The 18,109-nt window shown below is 51.8% G+C and overlaps 7 protein-coding genes across 7 annotated transcripts; 4 read left to right on the plus strand and 3 right to left on the minus strand.

Annotated features, from left to right (window-relative positions):
• Nucleotides 1–127: 127 nt before the first annotated feature.
• On the plus strand, nt 128–1,086 carry J4E82_004713 (uncharacterized protein; the record flags this gene model as incomplete). Its single annotated transcript, XM_051730989.1, has 3 exons — nt 128–194; nt 250–672; nt 728–1,086. The coding sequence occupies 3 exons, from the start codon at nt 128–130 to the stop codon at nt 1,084–1,086; spliced, it is 849 nt and encodes a 282-aa protein (XP_051589196.1).
• A 268-nt stretch (nt 1,087–1,354) lies between these two features.
• Nucleotides 1,355–2,494, minus strand: J4E82_004714 (uncharacterized protein; the record flags this gene model as incomplete). The annotated part of the gene is made up of 6 exons (XM_051730990.1): nt 1,355–1,478; nt 1,538–1,745; nt 1,799–1,972; nt 2,023–2,206; nt 2,255–2,342; nt 2,391–2,494. The coding sequence occupies 6 exons, from the start codon at nt 2,492–2,494 to the stop codon at nt 1,355–1,357; spliced, it is 882 nt and encodes a 293-aa protein (XP_051589197.1).
• A 1,582-nt stretch (nt 2,495–4,076) lies between these two features.
• On the minus strand, nt 4,077–5,748 carry J4E82_004715 (uncharacterized protein; the record flags this gene model as incomplete). Its single annotated transcript, XM_051730991.1, has 4 exons — nt 4,077–4,205; nt 4,253–4,591; nt 4,631–5,138; nt 5,210–5,748. 4 exons carry the CDS (start codon nt 5,746–5,748, stop codon nt 4,077–4,079), a joined length of 1,515 nt encoding a protein of 504 aa, XP_051589198.1.
• Nucleotides 5,749–7,345: 1,597 nt separating this feature from the next.
• J4E82_004716 (uncharacterized protein) lies at nt 7,346–7,980 on the plus strand (the record flags this gene model as incomplete). Its single annotated transcript, XM_051730992.1, has 3 exons — nt 7,346–7,546; nt 7,619–7,886; nt 7,940–7,980. The coding sequence occupies 3 exons, from the start codon at nt 7,346–7,348 to the stop codon at nt 7,978–7,980; spliced, it is 510 nt and encodes a 169-aa protein (XP_051589199.1).
• A 619-nt stretch (nt 7,981–8,599) lies between these two features.
• On the plus strand, nt 8,600–10,229 carry J4E82_004717 (uncharacterized protein; the record flags this gene model as incomplete). Its single annotated transcript, XM_051730993.1, has 3 exons — nt 8,600–8,641; nt 8,702–8,773; nt 8,829–10,229. The coding sequence occupies 3 exons, from the start codon at nt 8,600–8,602 to the stop codon at nt 10,227–10,229; spliced, it is 1,515 nt and encodes a 504-aa protein (XP_051589200.1).
• A 973-nt stretch (nt 10,230–11,202) lies between these two features.
• J4E82_004718 (uncharacterized protein) lies at nt 11,203–14,405 on the plus strand (the record flags this gene model as incomplete). Its single annotated transcript, XM_051730994.1, has 4 exons — nt 11,203–11,483; nt 11,588–12,017; nt 12,067–13,209; nt 13,257–14,405. The coding sequence occupies 4 exons, from the start codon at nt 11,203–11,205 to the stop codon at nt 14,403–14,405; spliced, it is 3,003 nt and encodes a 1,000-aa protein (XP_051589201.1).
• A 277-nt stretch (nt 14,406–14,682) lies between these two features.
• J4E82_004719 (uncharacterized protein) lies at nt 14,683–15,231 on the minus strand (the record flags this gene model as incomplete). Its single annotated transcript, XM_051730995.1, has 1 exon — nt 14,683–15,231. The coding sequence occupies one exon, from the start codon at nt 15,229–15,231 to the stop codon at nt 14,683–14,685; it is 549 nt and encodes a 182-aa protein (XP_051589202.1).
• Nucleotides 15,232–18,109: the final 2,878 nt, after the last annotated feature.

Below are 18,109 nucleotides of genomic sequence, written 5' to 3' on the forward strand. Positions count from 1 at the left end.
TCTTGCATGAGCTTGAGCCGATACGCTCTGATGTGCAGGGGGCCCGATATGTCTGCATATTACCCTCTCCCTTTCTGGTTTTCGTTTGAACTTCCATTCGTCTACTTTCATCATACCTAATTTCGCCATGACATCCTTCCAGATCCAAGACTCTGACCTAACAGGCTTCCAGGGCAAAGTTGCCGTCGTGACCGGTATTACGACCCCGTCAAATAAGCTTCGAGAACCAAAGTACTGACATCGTCGTAGGTGGGTCATCAGGCATCGGCCTCGCCACAGCTGAGCTATTGGTCTCTCTAGGCGCACTAGTTGTCGTTGGCGATATTCAAGCACCACCGGCGTCTGTGGCTGATTGTCACTTCGTCCAAATCGATGTCAGGCGCTGGAACGATCTTACGAAACTTTTCAAATCCGCGAAAGAAAAGCATGGTCGAGTTGACTTTGTATTCGCCAATGCCGGCATTGGACCAAGGGCGAACTATCTGGCTCTTGACATCGACGAAAACGGCGATCCAAAGGAACCAAATGAGGACACCCTAGATATCAACCTGGACAGCGTGGTCAAGACCGTTACGCTTGCTACTCATTACATGAAGGACCAGGCCGAGGGTGGATCTATTGTCATCATGGGGTCCAGCACCGGCTTGCATCCCGTCCGAGCAGTTGATTATTGTGAGTAACAGGTTCGCCGATCATATGTAGATCTCTAACTGACAACGCGACTCAGCGACGGCTAAAGCGGGTGTTCTAGGCTTCGGTAGGAGTTTCGCCCTTTTGGTAGAAGCTGCTGGTCTGCCTATCCGTGTCAACACACTCGCCCCTTCATGGACAGCAACTCAAGTCTTGCCCAATTTGAAGGGCCTTCTAGATGCGGTCTCAGAGAACTGCCAGTCTACCGCAGTGGTTGCCCGGGCTGCCGCATATTTGATGGCGGACAAGTCTCGCCGCGGGGATCTCATCTTTGTCTGCGATGGTAAATACACAGAAATCGAGAAATCCGTGCTCGCGCCAGCGTATGCAACCATCAAAGGAGATGGACCGAGTGACGACGCCGTACTCGCAAAGGTTATGGCTCTAGGTAGTTAGGAAGTTGATGAATTCGAAAGCAAATTTGAATGTATTAAAATGGACGGCGGGCACACCCGCAGCTGGGATAACAGCGTGGTGACATGAGTAACGGTGGCAAACCCGTGGATTTGGAAGAACGACAAGCCCCTGCCAAGACGCTACCTATCATCCCGCTTCCGATTAGGCGTCCTGGTATCTAAATAATGCAAGCGCGCTGCAACTTATGCTAGTAATAACGGGAATTCATCATACGAGCTGTCAGGCCTAAACACACTGACTGTAGTAGTCACCGTTCGCCTTGCATGTTGATCCACTCGCACAGTTCGTGCATCCACTGTACGTCATACCGCCACACTGCGCATACTTTGCTACTTCGCATATAGGGGCAGCCGATGCAGTCGGTGCAGCAGCTGTACTAGTTATCAAAGTAGTAGGGGTTGCTGGTTGAGCTGTTGGTGCAGCAGAAGACGCTGGAGCAGGAGCATTCCCCGTACCATCCCAGACAGCGGGGCCTGGAATAGGGTATGTGGTTGCCTTCATAGCTTCGGGAGAGTCGATGTTGAAAGCGATTCCGGGTTCTGTTCCGGTGTATGCACCAGGGAAAGACACGAGCGCAGATGACGGAGGGGAGGCTGTGCCAGAACCTGTCACGGTGAACTGAGCGCATTCAGGATAGACTAGCGGGTGTCAGCTGATGTTGTGATGCAAGTGCATCGAATAAGAAGCTTACACTGTGGATTGTTCGCCTGATGGACGGCGATGAGCTCATGTCGGATCAGGTAGTTACCCGCTGCGAGTGTGGCTGGAATGGTGACCGTGGCATATAGAGTGTCAAGGATGGCATCACCCGCCCAGATTCCTGCGTTCTCAGTGCCGGATATAAGACCTTGCTCGAATATCTTGACTGTAGTTACGTGAGCAACGTTTTACATCCAAGGGAGAGCTGACACGTACACCAGACCTTGCCTGCTCCATCAAAGCTGTCACAAGATCCTGGACATTTCGCCATGTATACGAGAAGTGAAGTCGGCCTATGAGTCCATTGCTTCCAGTGTGTCTTCAACTTTGCGCCAGCGGCAATGGTACCTGACACGCCTGTACCGAGCGTGCCCTTGTTGTTGCAACGGATGTTGACTGTCTATGGAGTGTTAGCTTCTGCTTGGTCCACCTTGGTGCAAAGTCTTACAGAAAGATCTTTGATGTACATAGGGTCGTAACTTGAGTACTGTCGCTGAATTGTCTTTTGACCCGCAGCCGAGTTGTAGGGCGACCATCTTGAACTTGTTAGAGTACGCAATAAACAGACATGATAAGATCGTTACCCTTCATATGTTGTACCTCCGACAATATACTGATCAACTCCACCATGTGCGGTTGCGGTCGCTATCAGCGAAGCAGCTCCTGTGAAGACTGTAAAGAACTTCATATTGCCTTTCGATATTACTGAGGAGAGATGAAGGATATTTTGTTTGGCTGTGTGAGAAGACCAGAAGTCGTACAGACCGAGAGTGCATCATCTCATATACACTTCGTCTGCCCCTGCAAGCTATACTAGCGTGTACCGCGTGACAAGACCGGGTATTCAGTCATGTCGCGGAAGCAAATCTCCACATGTGCCATAGATTGATGTCTACTGCTAGGCCGCATGCTCGGTTTGCCACAGCCGCATGGCGCCTCGGTCTAGGGAGAAGCTCGTGTTATCGGGCTAGATCTGGGGAAGAACAATTAATCTTTTTGGTCGACCAATGATGCTGGGAGACGAGTGAGGCTTTTTGGGTAGTCCGACGGAGAAAGCAGCCGTTGTGGGTGTATATAGATGAAGTTCGCAGGGATGTTAATAGCCGGAGGTCAAAATTCGCGGGAACATCGGTAGCTTGTGCCCATGACTTCGATGCTTGGTATATGAGGGTGTGGGTCATCTATAATTTGAAAAAAGTCTTGAATCAGAGATGCTCGATGCTTGGTTGACTGTGGAGACCGCCTAGGTGAAGTCCAGGGCTTGAGTCGCATGGTTGTCTGGGATTTGACTCAAGACAAAGCTGGTGATCGACATCAACGAACTACTGTTCCTGTAAAACATAGGCAAGATTGATTACGCACAAACTTGTAAGAAGTACCGATTCGGAGGCCGTTTACCGAAGAGTTGTAAAATCGCTTATGCGCGTTGCGACAGTATTCATTGCACGTGCAGATTTGCAGACCATGCTGAGCGAGATGGAAACCTGGTTGGAAAGCTTGGCTGTGGGAACATCCCATGTCATTCCAGGGTGCGATGGCTTGTCTGAGCGAGGAAGACTGAACGGTGAACCGAATATATTCAGAACATACAATGCTTCGGTAGCTGATGTCCTCGTCACCGGTGGAGGTAGGTAAGATCGTGCGACCGAGGTATCGGGCAGGCTGTCACTTAACCTGGTCGTCTGACAAGACGGTATAGTGTTCAATAGCGCCATGCAATGATGCCCATCGTCGGATAAGCACTGGTATGCGTGGGGTGCCATCCTACGTTGAGCAGAGAGTCGATAAATGAAGACCGATCCGAGTTCCAGGTCCGAAAGCATCTCTCGGAGACGGAGTGGCGCTCAAAGCTTAATTAAGGCTTCTGGTAAGTTGGAAACAATTTGGTTGTTGCCGGACTTACTCAAATGGCAACCTGGCTGGAGGAGAGTACCATGCGAAGAGACAACATGATAGGAAATGACTTTTATGCACTACCTGGTTCCCCAAACGCCATAGTGGTGGTTCTGAAATAGTTCGGTAACCAAATGATGGAAAGCAAAAAGCAGAGTGGCGAAGGACATAAGATCTTGAATCAGGTGCCATGCAGACCCACCCATTTTCCTCGGCAGAGACTGATAGATCCGCCATGTGTGCCGCTTGCGGTGTCGCAGAGATAGACGAGTTCAACGACCCCAAACTTATACCCATCGCAAATCGCAAAATCCAACCTGGTGTACGTTCTCCATGAACAGCAAACTCTTTATCCAGTCGAGCATACGCAAGCCAGACTACTGTAAATAGCTTCCAGGGTTGCGCCCTTGAAGTGTAACAAGGAGATCGTAGAAGTCCTTCCTCCAGTCGACACACTCAAGGTATTCCCACCAGAGGCGAAGTGCAGGTTCTTCATCCATATCAGACTGTATTTGATTAGCTTCCATGTTGTTTGCAACTCCATGCCACTTACCGCATCGAAAGCCTTGAGAATAGACTGCTTTTTGATCATGGCGGTCTTCATATTGGCCTCACGCTCCCACTCGCGAAGTTGTTCCACGTACTTGCGCACGTCTTTGGTCATCTTCTCGGTTAGTGCGATCTCTGCATGAGAATCGATAGTGGTTTCGTGGTCTAGGGCAGCAGAAAGACGGCCTTCGTACTCGGGCTTGCGAAAGAAATGCTTTTTGAGCTCTTCGGTAACCCACTCTTCGCGCGTTGTCGACGTGAGCTCCTCAGCCCAGTAGTTCTTGACGTGCTGAGGTACTCTAGCTGTCATGGTGTCGTAGTCCAACTTATCAGACCATCGTGTCTGGGAATAGTTTCCATAGTACATGTAACGCTTGCCGACCAGAACAAACATGGGTACGTTCTCGTATGAGTTTGAGTCGTCATCAAGTAGATCCGCAAACTCTTCCTCTGGAGCCTTATTGAAGAAGGCAGTGAGCTTTGCACCATGGTCTCCAGGCGCCTCGGGAAGGTATGGTTCGTTCTGCGGGTCTAGCTGGTAGTACGTGCGGTTCTTGAGGATACATGGACCCTTGCCTTTGACGAAGCGTAGGCCCGGTGACCAAGAAGATCCGCCAAGGATGTTGGCAAGGAAGTCAGGATGGAATGTGAAGGTAGTGTCGCCTGGAAGAATTGGACCTGAAAAAGCGTCCAGAGTTGTAAGATGGTAGGGCTTCCAAGCTCGGTTCAAGGAAATGCGTTCGAGAGACAATGCTTGATCCTGACCAACAGTCTTTGGTGAGACAGGCGGAGTTGGCGCTGGCATAGGAATCTGCTTGACTGCTACATCAGTCTGAACGTTGCTAGTGACATGGTTCTTAGAATTGCGGGCCACGACCTGTTCTTTAGTACTGCATCACGGTCAGTTTCGAATAAAGCACAATGTATCAAGTATTTTCACGCTTGTAGGCGGTAGACTCACCTGCCGTCATTGCTGGGTTCGGCTTTCTTGCCACGCAAATGTGGAGGCAGCGAACTCTTGACTGTACCGCCACTGGTCACACTAGCAGCTCTGAGATGGGGAGGCGTACTGCCATTCGTCTTGGAGGAGGCAATATCATTCGCCTTTTGCACGTCAGCGCTGCCCTTCACAGATGCGTGTACCTCGTCTTTGAGGCTTTCCAACTCTGCCCGGAGTCGTACAGCATCCTGGTGTGATGTCTTTGCGTCCACTTCTTGAAACGGGCCAACATGTACTGGCCAACCGCCTTTCTTTGGCTTGTCGACGGAGAAGGAGAGGCCGTGGTACAGTTCTCGGAGACCATTGACATCCTCGAGCAAGCTTGCATGTCCCTCCTCCAAATTGAGAACCCGTGCCTCCAGGTATGACGAGGAAGGGCTGCTCACCTGGCTGGCCGTACCGTTTTGCTGAGGACGGGTTGGAGCGAAGTTGTTGGCCGTAGGGTTCATCATGTACTGTGGAGAGTACGGACCGTGGAGGACTGGATCGCGGTCAGACATTGTACCTCGAGATTACTGGACCACTCCAAACCAAGGCGACTTGTGAGTCTGTGATGATCTGGAATTATCTGGACTGCAATACAGTGTGAGTCTACAATGAATGTGAGGGAATGAGGGTCGGAGTCTCACCGTGAGATAGTGATTCAAGGTCGTGAGAAGTCGTGAGTAAGTAAGGCGTACTTGAGTAAATGGAGCAGAGAAAGCAATGGGAGGGAGATGGAAGAAGAGACGGTAGCAAACCTCATAGGACTTGCTTATATAGGCTATAAGTGAGAGTACAGAGGCGGTGATAAGGCGGCACCTTTCGTGCTGCCTCGAGTGAGAGAGCAATGGACGCTGTCACATGTATCGATAGTGAAGTTTGCTGACAAGCATGAAGTAAAGTTTGTCCCACCAGGAACATCAGTACGGCCCTCGTGTATGGCGCTGATGGCATGTTACTAGGCATTCAGAATCACCATGTGGAGGTGGATGACCCGTCTTCTGTTCTGTGATTAGACTAGGAACTATCGCAGGCTTGGTCAATCGCCATAGTCGAATCTGGCATTGATCACGTCCTGTAGCATCTGATGTGAGGCTCTCATCGTGTCGTTCAGTATGTAATAGGCACGCACGTATCGCGTACCTGCCGCCGCCACGGTTAAGCTCTGGCACTAGCTTTCCCGTGCTGCAGCTCCTTCCTCGAGATCACGGCTGGCCGGATTTGATGCCTACGCATTGGTACCTGCTGGGCATCGAAGTGAGCTAATCGCAAGACGCGGGTGTCCGGCTTCCGAGGTCTCACCGACTCAAGTTGACGACTGCTCTTTGTCTATACTCTGACAACCACTCACAACGACGCCGGCAAATTTCTCTCGCTCCGTGGCCTTTCGCTTATCGTGGTTCCAGTTCCTGGCTCTTGGTACCCCGCGCTTACGAGGTCGACGAATGTCATATCGGAATGCGCATCCCGAAAATTGATGCATACCGTCTCTCTGTCCCCTGATGTACTGCCATGTGCTGAGATGGATGGAGTGCCCTACCTACCATAGCGCGTCTCTCCCGAGTCAACTTCACACCTCAGCACTAGAACTGCACGGTCCTGTGTCATGGTCAAGCCTAGGGGGTATTTTCCGGCCATGTACACCGTCGAGCTCTGTCTGCAAGGCTGCAAGTCTCCGTGTATTGACAAGTGCCTGGCGCTGCCATTTGGGGATGCACTACGCGAGCGACCGGGATAGTGGGGAAGCCGCGGCACGCGACATACGCGACACAGCGTGAAGTAGGAGATGGCACCTAGGTGTATCGCCAAAACAGTCGGAAGCGCAGACACTCTAGTAAACGGCACATCGTGTGATAGATAACACGTCGAGATTGGAAGGAGCTCGTAGTAGCTTGGCCTAATGCAGGGGAAGGGAAAGGAGGACCCTGACCGAGAAGCGCGCCAACGTCATTGCGCGCTTGGGCCTTGCCCGTCATTTTGCTCTCCATCTCGCTGGCGATCAGTACACGACCACCGTAGGCTCATCTTCGCGAAACCCTAAGGGACCCTGACAAGCTTCAGAGCAACCGCCAACACATTTCACTTGTCGTCGTAACACGCCATTGGTCCACCACCATGCCCCCAAAACGTACTCATGCTCACGACGAGGCGCACACCTCACTCAAGGACAAACTGCAGAACCTCCAGGGCTCCAACGCGCGGGGCGGCCGTCGTAACGGTGGGCCGAATGTCGCAAATGGCAGTGCTCTGAAAGAAGTAGACAATGCTTCTACCCACAGCGGCCAGACTTCTACCGATCTCAGCTCGTCAGGAAACGTTCGTCGCGCCCTTGTCCTCACTACCTGCACACATACATTCGCGGTCGCTGACACATCACCTCTGCAATAGATCAAATGGTCGTCGCAAGACCCGTCCGTCCTCCAAGGCTACCGAAGAGCCTATCGCCTCGACTGCCCTTCCAGCTTCAAGAACCCGCTCAGCCACGTCGTACTGAACCAGGGCATTGGACGAATGTCTCCGACCATGGCCCGACCGAAGGGAAAACGACGTGTTCACAAGGACCAGCTCGGCATGGCTGTCAAAAAGAGCTTCAACTCTCAGGCTGTCACCGAGAGTGACGTGATTGTCGACTGGCTGTACAAGTCGAAACACCAAGGTAAGGCGTCCAGACACGGTCCGGCACGTTTCCTTTGCTGATCTGCATACCAGACAATGAGTTTAGAGTACGATTCGCTCCTCAAAGGAAGTGACTGGGTCACTCCGCGCATACACATCGCTGTATTTCCGACTTTCTTCGACGATACCCCTCTTTGGCACGATAGCCACCACTTTTACATACGGATTACAAGCATTGAACAGGAGTTTGGGATACTGGGCATTAATGAATAGGGAATGGTTATGCATCATGGCTCGGGTTGGCCGCGCGGGATCGGTCTGGTCTGGACACACAACGTGAAGCATGGCATGTACAAGCATGAGGGTTATCAATAATGAGTATTTGGTAACGCTGAGATTTGGGCTCGAGGCTACGGATGCGCCGCAGGCGCATCAAGTTCATAGCACGTTTGCCATGCGCCTCCCGCACAACGAACCGAAGGTAAATAGCAAAACCAATGGCATGAACTGGAAAGACCAGCCGTAATATATGCATCTGCTCGTTTGTCTGCCCCGGCTTTTCCGTGAGCGGCAGTCGCGTCGTGGTAAACTCTCGAAGCTTCGACGCGCTCTTTACCGAGGGTGACCAATGACGGTGCGTCACCGGCCCGTGCCCGCAAAAAGTTGTCAATTATCGGCTTATACATCACTGGGCGAAGCGGAGAGCGAGAAGCAGCATCAACATACCCATTGCCCTCCCCAGATCATTCCAAGATGAGTTTTGCTGGTCCCATGCCGCTCAAGGCGGTGGCTCCTGTACGCATTGCTGGCTCGAGATCTTTCGCCAAATGTCAACGACGATGTATAGCGACGCAGGCCTCAAGAACACAATCGCGGAGACCTTCTATCGCGCAGAAGCAGCAAGTCCACAATGCGCAGTCAATACGGGTATGTGTTCTCATCCGTGCCCTTCCAACTGTAGATACTAATACGCTATGCACAGTTCTTCCACGCCTCTTCCCCGTCCTTCGCCATGGCCGACCCGTACAAGACACTCGGCGTCAGTAGAGATGCATCCGCTGCCGACATAAAAAAGGCCTACTATGGTATGGCGAAAAAGTACCACCCCGACACAAACAAAGACGCCGGTGCGAAGGAGAAATTCGCTGCCGCACAATCCGCATACGAAGTTCTCTCGGACGCTGAGAAGAAGAAGGCCTTTGATTCGTACGGAGCCGGTGCTTTCGATGCAAACGGCGGCTTCAACCCTGGGGCCAGTGCGGGAGGACCAGGAGGAAACCCGTTCGGAGGAGGCTTCGGCGGCTTCGGCGGGTTTGGTGGTGCTCAAGGTGCGGGAGGATTCCAGGATATCAATTTCGAAGACTTGTTTGGAGCATTCACGGGTGGGCGACGAGGAAGAGGGGGAGGTGGGAGAAGGAATCCCTTTGAAGAAGAAATCATGGTGGGCGACAACATCGAAGTGCAAACAAACATCTCATTTTTGGATGCGGCCAAGGGCGTCAAGAAGGATATTCACATTAGCCCCATGGCAGAGTGCGGGACATGTAGTGGCAGTGGTCTGAAGCAGGGTGCTAAGAGAGCAGAATGTAAGAGCTGTGGAGGTACCGGACAAAGGGTGACGAGCATGGGTGGCTTCCATATGAGCGCAACCTGTTCATCTTGCGGAGGATCCGGATTCGCGATACCTAGAGGCTCGTCTTGTGGCACTTGCGGCGGCGATGGAGCAGTCAAAGACCGGAAAACCATCACTATCGACATACCTGGTGGCGTAGAGGACGGCATGCGGTTGCGCGTTAATGGCGAAGGAGATGCACCGCTGACAGGTCACGCCATGTCTTCTGGCTCCGTCCGCGGCCAGAAGGGAGATCTCTACGTCCTGATTCGCGTAGCAAATGACTCGAAGTTCAAGCGCAATGGCTCTGATATCCTTCATACCGCTACCATCCCATTCACCACTGCTGTCCTCGGAGGAGAGATTAAAGTCCCCACGCTCGACGGCGAAGTCAAAGTCAAGGTTCCTACTGGATCTGGAACTGGCGACCGCATCACACTTTCTGGCATGGGCATGAAGGTGCTCTCGGGCCGACGTGGCGGCAAGGGCGATCTGCGTGTTGAGTTCAAGGTCAACATGCCCAAGTATCTCAGTGTCAACCAGCGGACAATTCTTGAGATGCTAGCGGACGAAATGGGAGACAAGAGCGCGCAACGCGTCATCAACCCCGGGAAGATGAAGGATGAACATGGGAACAGCGTAGGAGACGACCACTCGAATGAGGGCTTCCTGAAGAGCGCGTGGCACAACCTCACGGGACAGCACAAGCACCTGGATCCAGAGGAGAGGAGGAAGGCGGAAGAAGACGAGAAGAAGAAAGGGTCTGGCTGAGCATGTGGAGAAGTTGTGAGGTGTTGTATAACAGGGCCGGCGTACAGGACGACTCATGCGACTCATGTTTTCATGTTTGCAGCAAGACGATTGAAAGCATTTGATGGCGTACATGACGATGGCTTGGACATGGTGTATAGAAGTATCCGTATTTGGCCTCTCGACTCAGGGCTTGTATAATATTACGCTGTTCATGATCAACCAAGAAGGGCATAGTTTTGCAGTGTTCTTGAGATGCTTGACTAGCTCTGTAGCCAATATCGCGGGCGCGTAACGAGGGCCAGATTCGGCCTCCTTGCATGGTAATTGGTCGACGCGAGCCGCACAGCTGGGGTTGGCTTTGAGGTTGCCATAGATTGTCGCGACGGTGTGACGAGGTTGAAGAGTCACATATCGATAGCGGTCTGATTCTCGTGGCGTGCCTGAGGCATGATAGGTGGGTGTGGATGAGGAAGTCGCAGCTCTGGTGTTGCTTATGCATGTGCCTGCGTCTTCCCCACCAACCTCGCTCGCACCCTCCGAGCTCACCGTCAGCACCAGACATCGTCTGCATCGTTACCACGTAGACTTTTAAGCGTCGCCTGCGCCGCACGACAATCGTTCCCAGGACCCGGATTGACTAGACTGTGCCTCATGCGGCTGTTTCCCTGCGAACGCTTGATTCGGTGAACAGCCACCCGACCAGCGCATCGTGCCGCTGTGCATATCCCTACTTTCAACGCCATCTGCTGCGTGATCGCTTTGCCGCCCCCCAGGGACATTCACTGTATTCATACGAGAGAACTAGGCAGAAGGATTGCCAGCTACCGCCCTAGCGTATCCTCCGAGGCCCACGACAGCCCACTTCCCACGTTGTCGCCTACGCCATTGTCGCCGATCACCACACCCGCACGCCCAAGGACCAACCCTCGCGGCGATACCTCTCCAGAAAGCGCGCCCAGCGGCGGCCTCCTCAGCGCAAACACCGCCCACCATGACGACGCAGATACCCATGATCTCGGTGCCGCTGAAGCAGACGAGCGAGATTGACTGGATAACCCCGCTGAAGCAATACATACGCGCCACGTATGGCGACGACCCAGAGCGCTACAATGAGGAATGTGGAACGCTGAACCGCTTGCGTCAAGACATGCGAGGAGCCGGCAAGGACAGTGCAGCGGGCCGGGATCTGCTCTACAGATACTACGGACAGCTCGAACTCCTGGACTTGAGATTCCCCGTCGACGAGAACCACATCAAGATCAGTTTCACATGGTACGTCCCGAACCGATAGTTAGGTTGAATGGAGCAGAGGGCAGAGGCAGAGGGCAGATAGGGGCAAAGTAAGCAAGAGGACAAGCAAGACTAACGATTGCCAGGTTCGATGCCTTTACGCATAAACCTACCTCTCAGTATTCCCTCGCATACGAAAAAGCTAGCATCATTTTCAACATCTCTGCCGTCCTATCTTGCCATGCCGCACACCAGAACCGCCACGAGGATGTCGGGCTCAAGACCTCATACCATTCGTTCCAAGCCTCGGCCGGCATGTTCACATACATCAACGAGAACTTCTTACACGCACCGTCGACCGACCTTAGCCGCGAGACAGTCAAGACACTGATAGCGATTATGCTGGCACAAGCGCAAGAGGTGTTTCTGGAGAAGCAGATTGCTGACGGCAAGAAGGTCGGCTTGTTGGCAAAACTGGCGAGTCAGGCCGCGTTTTTGTATACACAGGCAACGGAAGGTGCGCAGGAAAACGTCACAAATGCCGTGTTTGAGAAGGTCTGGCTTTTGGTTTGCCAGGTAAGAACATCACAGTAACTTTTGCAATTGGAAACTGACCGTCTCGCAGATCAAATCGCATCACATGGCTTCGCTAGCCCAGTACTATCAGGCTCTGGCCGACGACGATGCGAACACCCACGGTGTAGCCATCTGCAGACTACAAGTCGCCGAAACGCATGCCAAAGACGCCAATCGAACAGCTCACGGCTTCCCGAACAACGCGCCGGCAAACTCGAATCTGACCTCGGAGACTGGGGGAATATTGGCAGAGATGACGAAGAAACATCTGGCCAACGTTCAGGAAAAGTTGGCAGAGTTTTCCAAAGACAACGACTTTATATACCACCAAGGCATTCCGAATGAAGCGGCCTTGACGCCAGTGCCGAAAATGCCTGCTGCCAAGGCGATACCCGTCAGCGAGTTATACCAGGGACAGGACATCCAGAGAATCATCGGTCCAGACATCTTCCAGAAGATTGTCCCACTCGCAGTCACTGAATCAGCTAGTTTGTACGATGAGGAGAAGGCTAAGCTCATACGCGCCGAGAGTGAGCGTGTCGAGGTCGCCAACGATGAGATGGCCGCTAGCCTGGACTACCTGAAATTACCTGACAGTCTAAATGTACTACGAGGAGGCATGGACCAAGACAACCATGTCGACAACGAATTCCGAATGTGGTGCGAAGAGCTCGCTGGACACCAATCGTTCGGCCCTGCGTTTGAGCAACTGGATAGGGACAAGTCGGAGATACTGGGTTCACTTGATGCCAGCATGAAACAACTAGACATGGAAGAGAGTGTCTGTGAGAAGATGAGGTCCAAATACGGACCTGACTGGACACAGCAGCCTAGCTCTCGGTTAACGTCCACGCTGCGAGACGATATCAGAAACTACCGGGGCGCCGTTCAGGAGGCGAGCACTAGCGATGCACAATTATACAACACATTTAGGCAATGTGAAGCCGACTTTGACGAGATGCGATCGGCTGGCGAAACGGATGAAGCCGATGTATTGTACTCAAGAGCTATGGTCAAAGCAGGCGCAAGTAAGGGCAAAAGCCCTAGGCCTACTGAAGGCAATCTCATCGATGATGACATTGATGAGGGTCCATCGGTAACGGATCAGATTGCGGCTGTTGAAGATATCTTGCGGAAGCTGAACCTTGTCAAGAAGGAGAGGACGCAGATACTCAAGGACCTCAAAGACAAGGTATGTGATCATCGACGCTCGAGTATGCCATGTATTGACTTTGACAGGTTCACTCTGATGACATTTCTAATGTACTAATTCTGAACAAAAAAGCCATTGCGAACCAGGAGTCGCAATTGTTTAAAGCTGAGCTGGAGAAATTCAGGCCCCACCAGAATCGCATACTACAGGCCAACCATAAACAAGCTTCATTCCTGAAAGAGCTCACTCGAACTTACTCGGATTTACTCAAAGACAAGCGCGTGCGATCTGAGCAAAGCAAATATGAGGCATTTTCAAGACAACGAAACATCGTCATGACCAAATATCGCAGAGTATACCAAAGCTTCAATGATCTTGTTGCTGGATTGTCGCGCGCTCAAACCTTTTATTCAGAGATGAAGGACACAGTGTTAAGCCTACAGAAGAATGTTGAAACTTTTGTGAATAACAGACGCAGTGAGGGCGGACAGCTCCTGACTAAGATTGAGGAGCGCAACAAGGCACAAGGCGCAGATCAGGAACAACAAAGAATGAAGGAACTAATGGAGAGGATGTCACTGGAACCTTCAGGCTCACCTGTATCACAAGGTGGAGGCCGTAAGAAGAGCATACCACCTCCGCTTTCCTCAACACCTGGTTATCCGTCAACATCAGGAGCTAGCCATCCGGCGTATAATCCTGCAGCTTCACCACCTGTTACGCCACGCTATCCAATGACCACAGGCCCAAGCCAACAGTTCATGTCGCCACAGCAATCCTATGGCCAACCCTCGAACGGCTACAACCAGCAGCAACCCCCACGACGGGAGAGCTATGGACAGCAATATCCCACGCATCAAACGCAGAACTCGCAGAGCTCATCGGCTTATAACCCCGCGATTCACAACCAATACAACCCCACCTCACCACCAGCACACCAGCAATTCTTCTCTCCACCGCCTGCACAACACCAACCACATCAGCCATGGGGTCAACCTCCTTCAAACCAGCAGCAACAGTGGGGTGGTGCACCTCAGAATAATCTGCCACAGGGTTATGTTCCACCGCCACCTCCGCCGGGACCGCCGCCAAGTCAATATCAGCAAGATTATAGTCACTTCAGCCAAGGAGGCTATCCAAATGGACCCGGGGGATACGCGAACCAGCAGCGACCGGCACAAGGACAGGGTCAGAACGGGAACGACCCCTGGGCGGGATTAAGTGGTTGGAAATGATGAATGTGGAGAGATGGAGGGAATACTACCTTCGCGCAGGATACCGTCGTAACAAGAAGAGTAGGGCCCGGATCATAAATTCAGTTCGTTCATTATTGGCGATTCGAAAAGTGGACTTGAAATAACATCAGCGTATTGCTAAGGTAGGTGTAGATAATGGATACATCGTACATCATACACGGCAGTCCTCACGGACGTTGGCTTTTGGTTTAATCTTTACTCTTTTTCATATAGCCTAATTCGTGGTTTCAAACATTTGACCTAACAATCAGACAAGCTATTCGCCAACAAAGTCGTAGACCATCCTCACTCTCAACTCTTCACCCTTCTCATTGCTAACTCTTACACGTCTCGTATGCCTTCTCTCCCCATCAACCATCTCAAAGCCCCAAAGGTGGCTAGCCTCCCATTCACCCTGCTTCTTCCCCTCCGCATGAATCAACTTTCCCTCGCTATCCCCTTCAATCCATTCACCCTCGCCCTCGCCAACTACGCCCGTCTTCCTCCCCTCCTCGACACTGACCCATCGACTTCTTCCTGATACCTCACCGAAGAAACCATCCTGGTTGGTGCGCCACTCGTAGTCCAAGGTATAATCCTCTGTAGTACCAGGGATTTTGCCGCTAGTTATCGACTGCGCCATCTTGATATGTTGATCGTCTGGTTGACTGATTTTGAGATGGATAGATGCTGCGGTGGCTGTCTTGCGGACTAGAACGTTTACGCCTTGGAGCGCGAGGACTGATGCAAAGTCATCGGAACAGGCTTTGTTTAGTTGCCATTTACCCGATAAGGACTGTAGGGATTTGTTGGATGGAGCAGCCATGGTTTGTGACGTGTTGGTCGTTGTAATACAGAGTACTGTGAGCAGCTTTGACAGGTCTCAGATGGTGTGAGGCGCCGTTTCATAGTCTGGAATCGTGTCGTCACCACCCGCATGCTTTCTGTTCATCTTGTTCCAAAGCAGCAACCCTTCTCTATTAGGCATTAGAATAGCTCAGTAGGTTGATTTGACGAACACCATAAACACCAAGAGCATCATGGTTGTGTGATAATGGTAGTTGTCTCGAATTACTCTCCGTTAGTGGACGTGGATCGCCTTGGCTCTGATGTTGGTGGTACCACTTCTTTCCACGGATCTGGTCTTCTCTATCCTCGCACTGCATTAGTTCTATCAACAACACAAAGCGCGCAGCATCAAGTCTGAGACATTCTATCACCAACTAGGATGCGACATAGATTGCCGTTCCAGGATATCCCCGCGTCTTTCCCAACCTTGTTGGGGCGGTATCACAGCGCCGGTGCCTTTGACATCATCGCGGACAACGCGGCATCTTTGAAGTATTGCAGACAGCTATGCTCGTTACATCGTCCCCTTGCTAGGGAAGCACAAGTCAGGGTTGCTTGGTATAATCGCATTAGAGGTGGCTATGGGCGGCGATCTTTGGTAGGCTAAATAACGATAGACGCACAGCGCTGGGGCTGAATGCGCTGACGAGGAGGTTGGCCCTACCAGCTACCCACATTGACATCACACCAACAGGCATCAATCAACGAGGCGCAAGAATACTTATATAGTATTCAGCGCTTCTAAAACTGCGAGATCACTCACCAGCGATAGGAACCGCTATCACATACATTTACTTCGACATCTAAACAATCTCTAACAGTTGTTGAACCCGCCGCGATGTTGCACACCTCAGCCGCTATTCTCGCAGCAGTCTTCTGCTCGTTGGCCTCCGCGCTACCCACATCCAATATCGTTGCTCGAGCAGGCGGGCCCGCGATCACGCCTATACCCTCGAACTGCACCGTTACGGATCCTCTGCCCACCGATCCAAACACGTCTTACGTGCCAGCACCAGCTGCCCACGACGATATTCTATACAGCTCTTACTACCCTTCCTACACATCAAACACAACTGCCATGGCACAACAGTGCCTCCAGCAATGTTACGGCTACGGATATCATGTCGAGTGCAAGACAGCATACTGGGCAGAGAACGTCGTGGTGCCGGCAGGATACTATGGCACGGCTGGCGGACAACTCGAGACGGCTTGTCTAATGTTCAGTAGAGCACTCACAGGCGACGACTTCGTGGCAGCACCAGAAGGCCAGGGCACGAGTGCAACTGCGAGCAACATTGCATGCTGATAGTGTCATTCCATGATGGTCAAAGTTTATCTTAGCGAGTCGGCCCGTTGGTCATGAGAAACGATCTGAAACATGGAGTTTTTGGAGTCTGGCTTTACGTCATAGGGTAAAATGAGGATATACAGTAATTGCCGTTTGGCAAGATAGGGTCACCGGTGTAGATGGGGTTTCACCTTCTCTCTAGGCCAAACGTTCAACCGAGTTAGATGATAGACGCTACGTAATGATTTAGCCATTTGTGTCTTTATGAGTGCAGATGTCACTAGTGTTGTGATGGTACCCTACAACTGTTGGTGTTCTGACGAGTAGGATTATAGAATGGTTGCGGAAAGATGTCAAATGCTGGAGCCAACATGGCAGTACCTATGAATTCGTGGCATCTAGATGAGTCGTCTCAAAGACTCACCAAACAATAAATCTACCTAGCTAGCAATGTCGTCATGCCCACTACTAAATTAGCGAGGTCGTATCGTCTGGAAGAACCTATTTTTGGGTGACACAAGCGGCAACGTCCGTCTCGTGAAAAGTGAACAGGGTAACAATCAAGCTTTCTTAGGTCAAAAGCCTCGCGAGACCAGTCCGTAAAGAAGCGAATAGTACAGATACAGGCTGTGAGTCCCGGATCGCATCGTCTATTCTTACCTCTTCGCCTTCCCCGTGTTGTCTAGCTTTGACGGATTTTCCAATGCACATGATGGTGGGGCAAGAAAGACGCTGGAATGCAAGCGGTTGGCGGGCTGGCGTGGTGCGCCTTCAGCCGTTGCGTGGAATGACCTGCATTTACGAGGTCACTCTCGCGTCGCGCTTTCTTTACATCTTCTCGCCTGTTCGCTCTATTTTTTGTGCTAGCGTCTCGAAAGCGCATATCGGAATGGTCTACTAGCATAGCCAGCTTCGGTAAGGTGGGATATACAATACGTCCCAATAGCATGGCTGTGGGTAGCCAAGCCTTTGAGGCGTTATCCTTAACGGGTGTACTTGCTTGGTGGGTCACAGGTCAGGAACATCCCTGATACATCACATTATCTGGATAGCTAGAGCTTCTCAATGCGTGGATATTGGATGCAAATTACCATCGCACTTGCCTCTAGACTCGAGGAAGACGGTCTTTCCGCGGTGAAAGGTAATGCACGTGCAACAGCATTCATGGCGGGCCGACCATCCGGGTACCTGTCCCGCGCTACTTCGTCCCTCTCATACTTCATGTCTCTCCTCGGATTTTGTCCAACTCACACACAGTCTATTGTCGTGTTAGGAAGTTGTTAATACGGAGATAGAACGGAACTCTATATGTTACTGCACGTGCTACAGTTATTGCGTTACTCTACACCGAAGCCTATCAGATGAGCACTTCCCTACCGCCTCATTTCGGCTCATTGGATGCCACCAACATAGCTACCTTTAGGGCCGCCGTCAAGGTTTCCCCATTCGCTGTTAGCCCTTGTATACCACAGTCAGATTTTGGGGCTGGTCAGAATGAGCGTACTCCGACCGGAGCTGCTGAAACGTTTATTGGTGGCATTGCGGAGATGTGTGGAGAAGGGGGCTG

This window comes from Alternaria postmessia, assembly GCF_024291825.1.
Source record: "Alternaria postmessia strain BMP 2775 chromosome Unknown scaffold_23, whole genome shotgun sequence".
Classification (NCBI taxonomy): domain Eukaryota; kingdom Fungi; phylum Ascomycota; class Dothideomycetes; order Pleosporales; family Pleosporaceae; genus Alternaria; species Alternaria postmessia.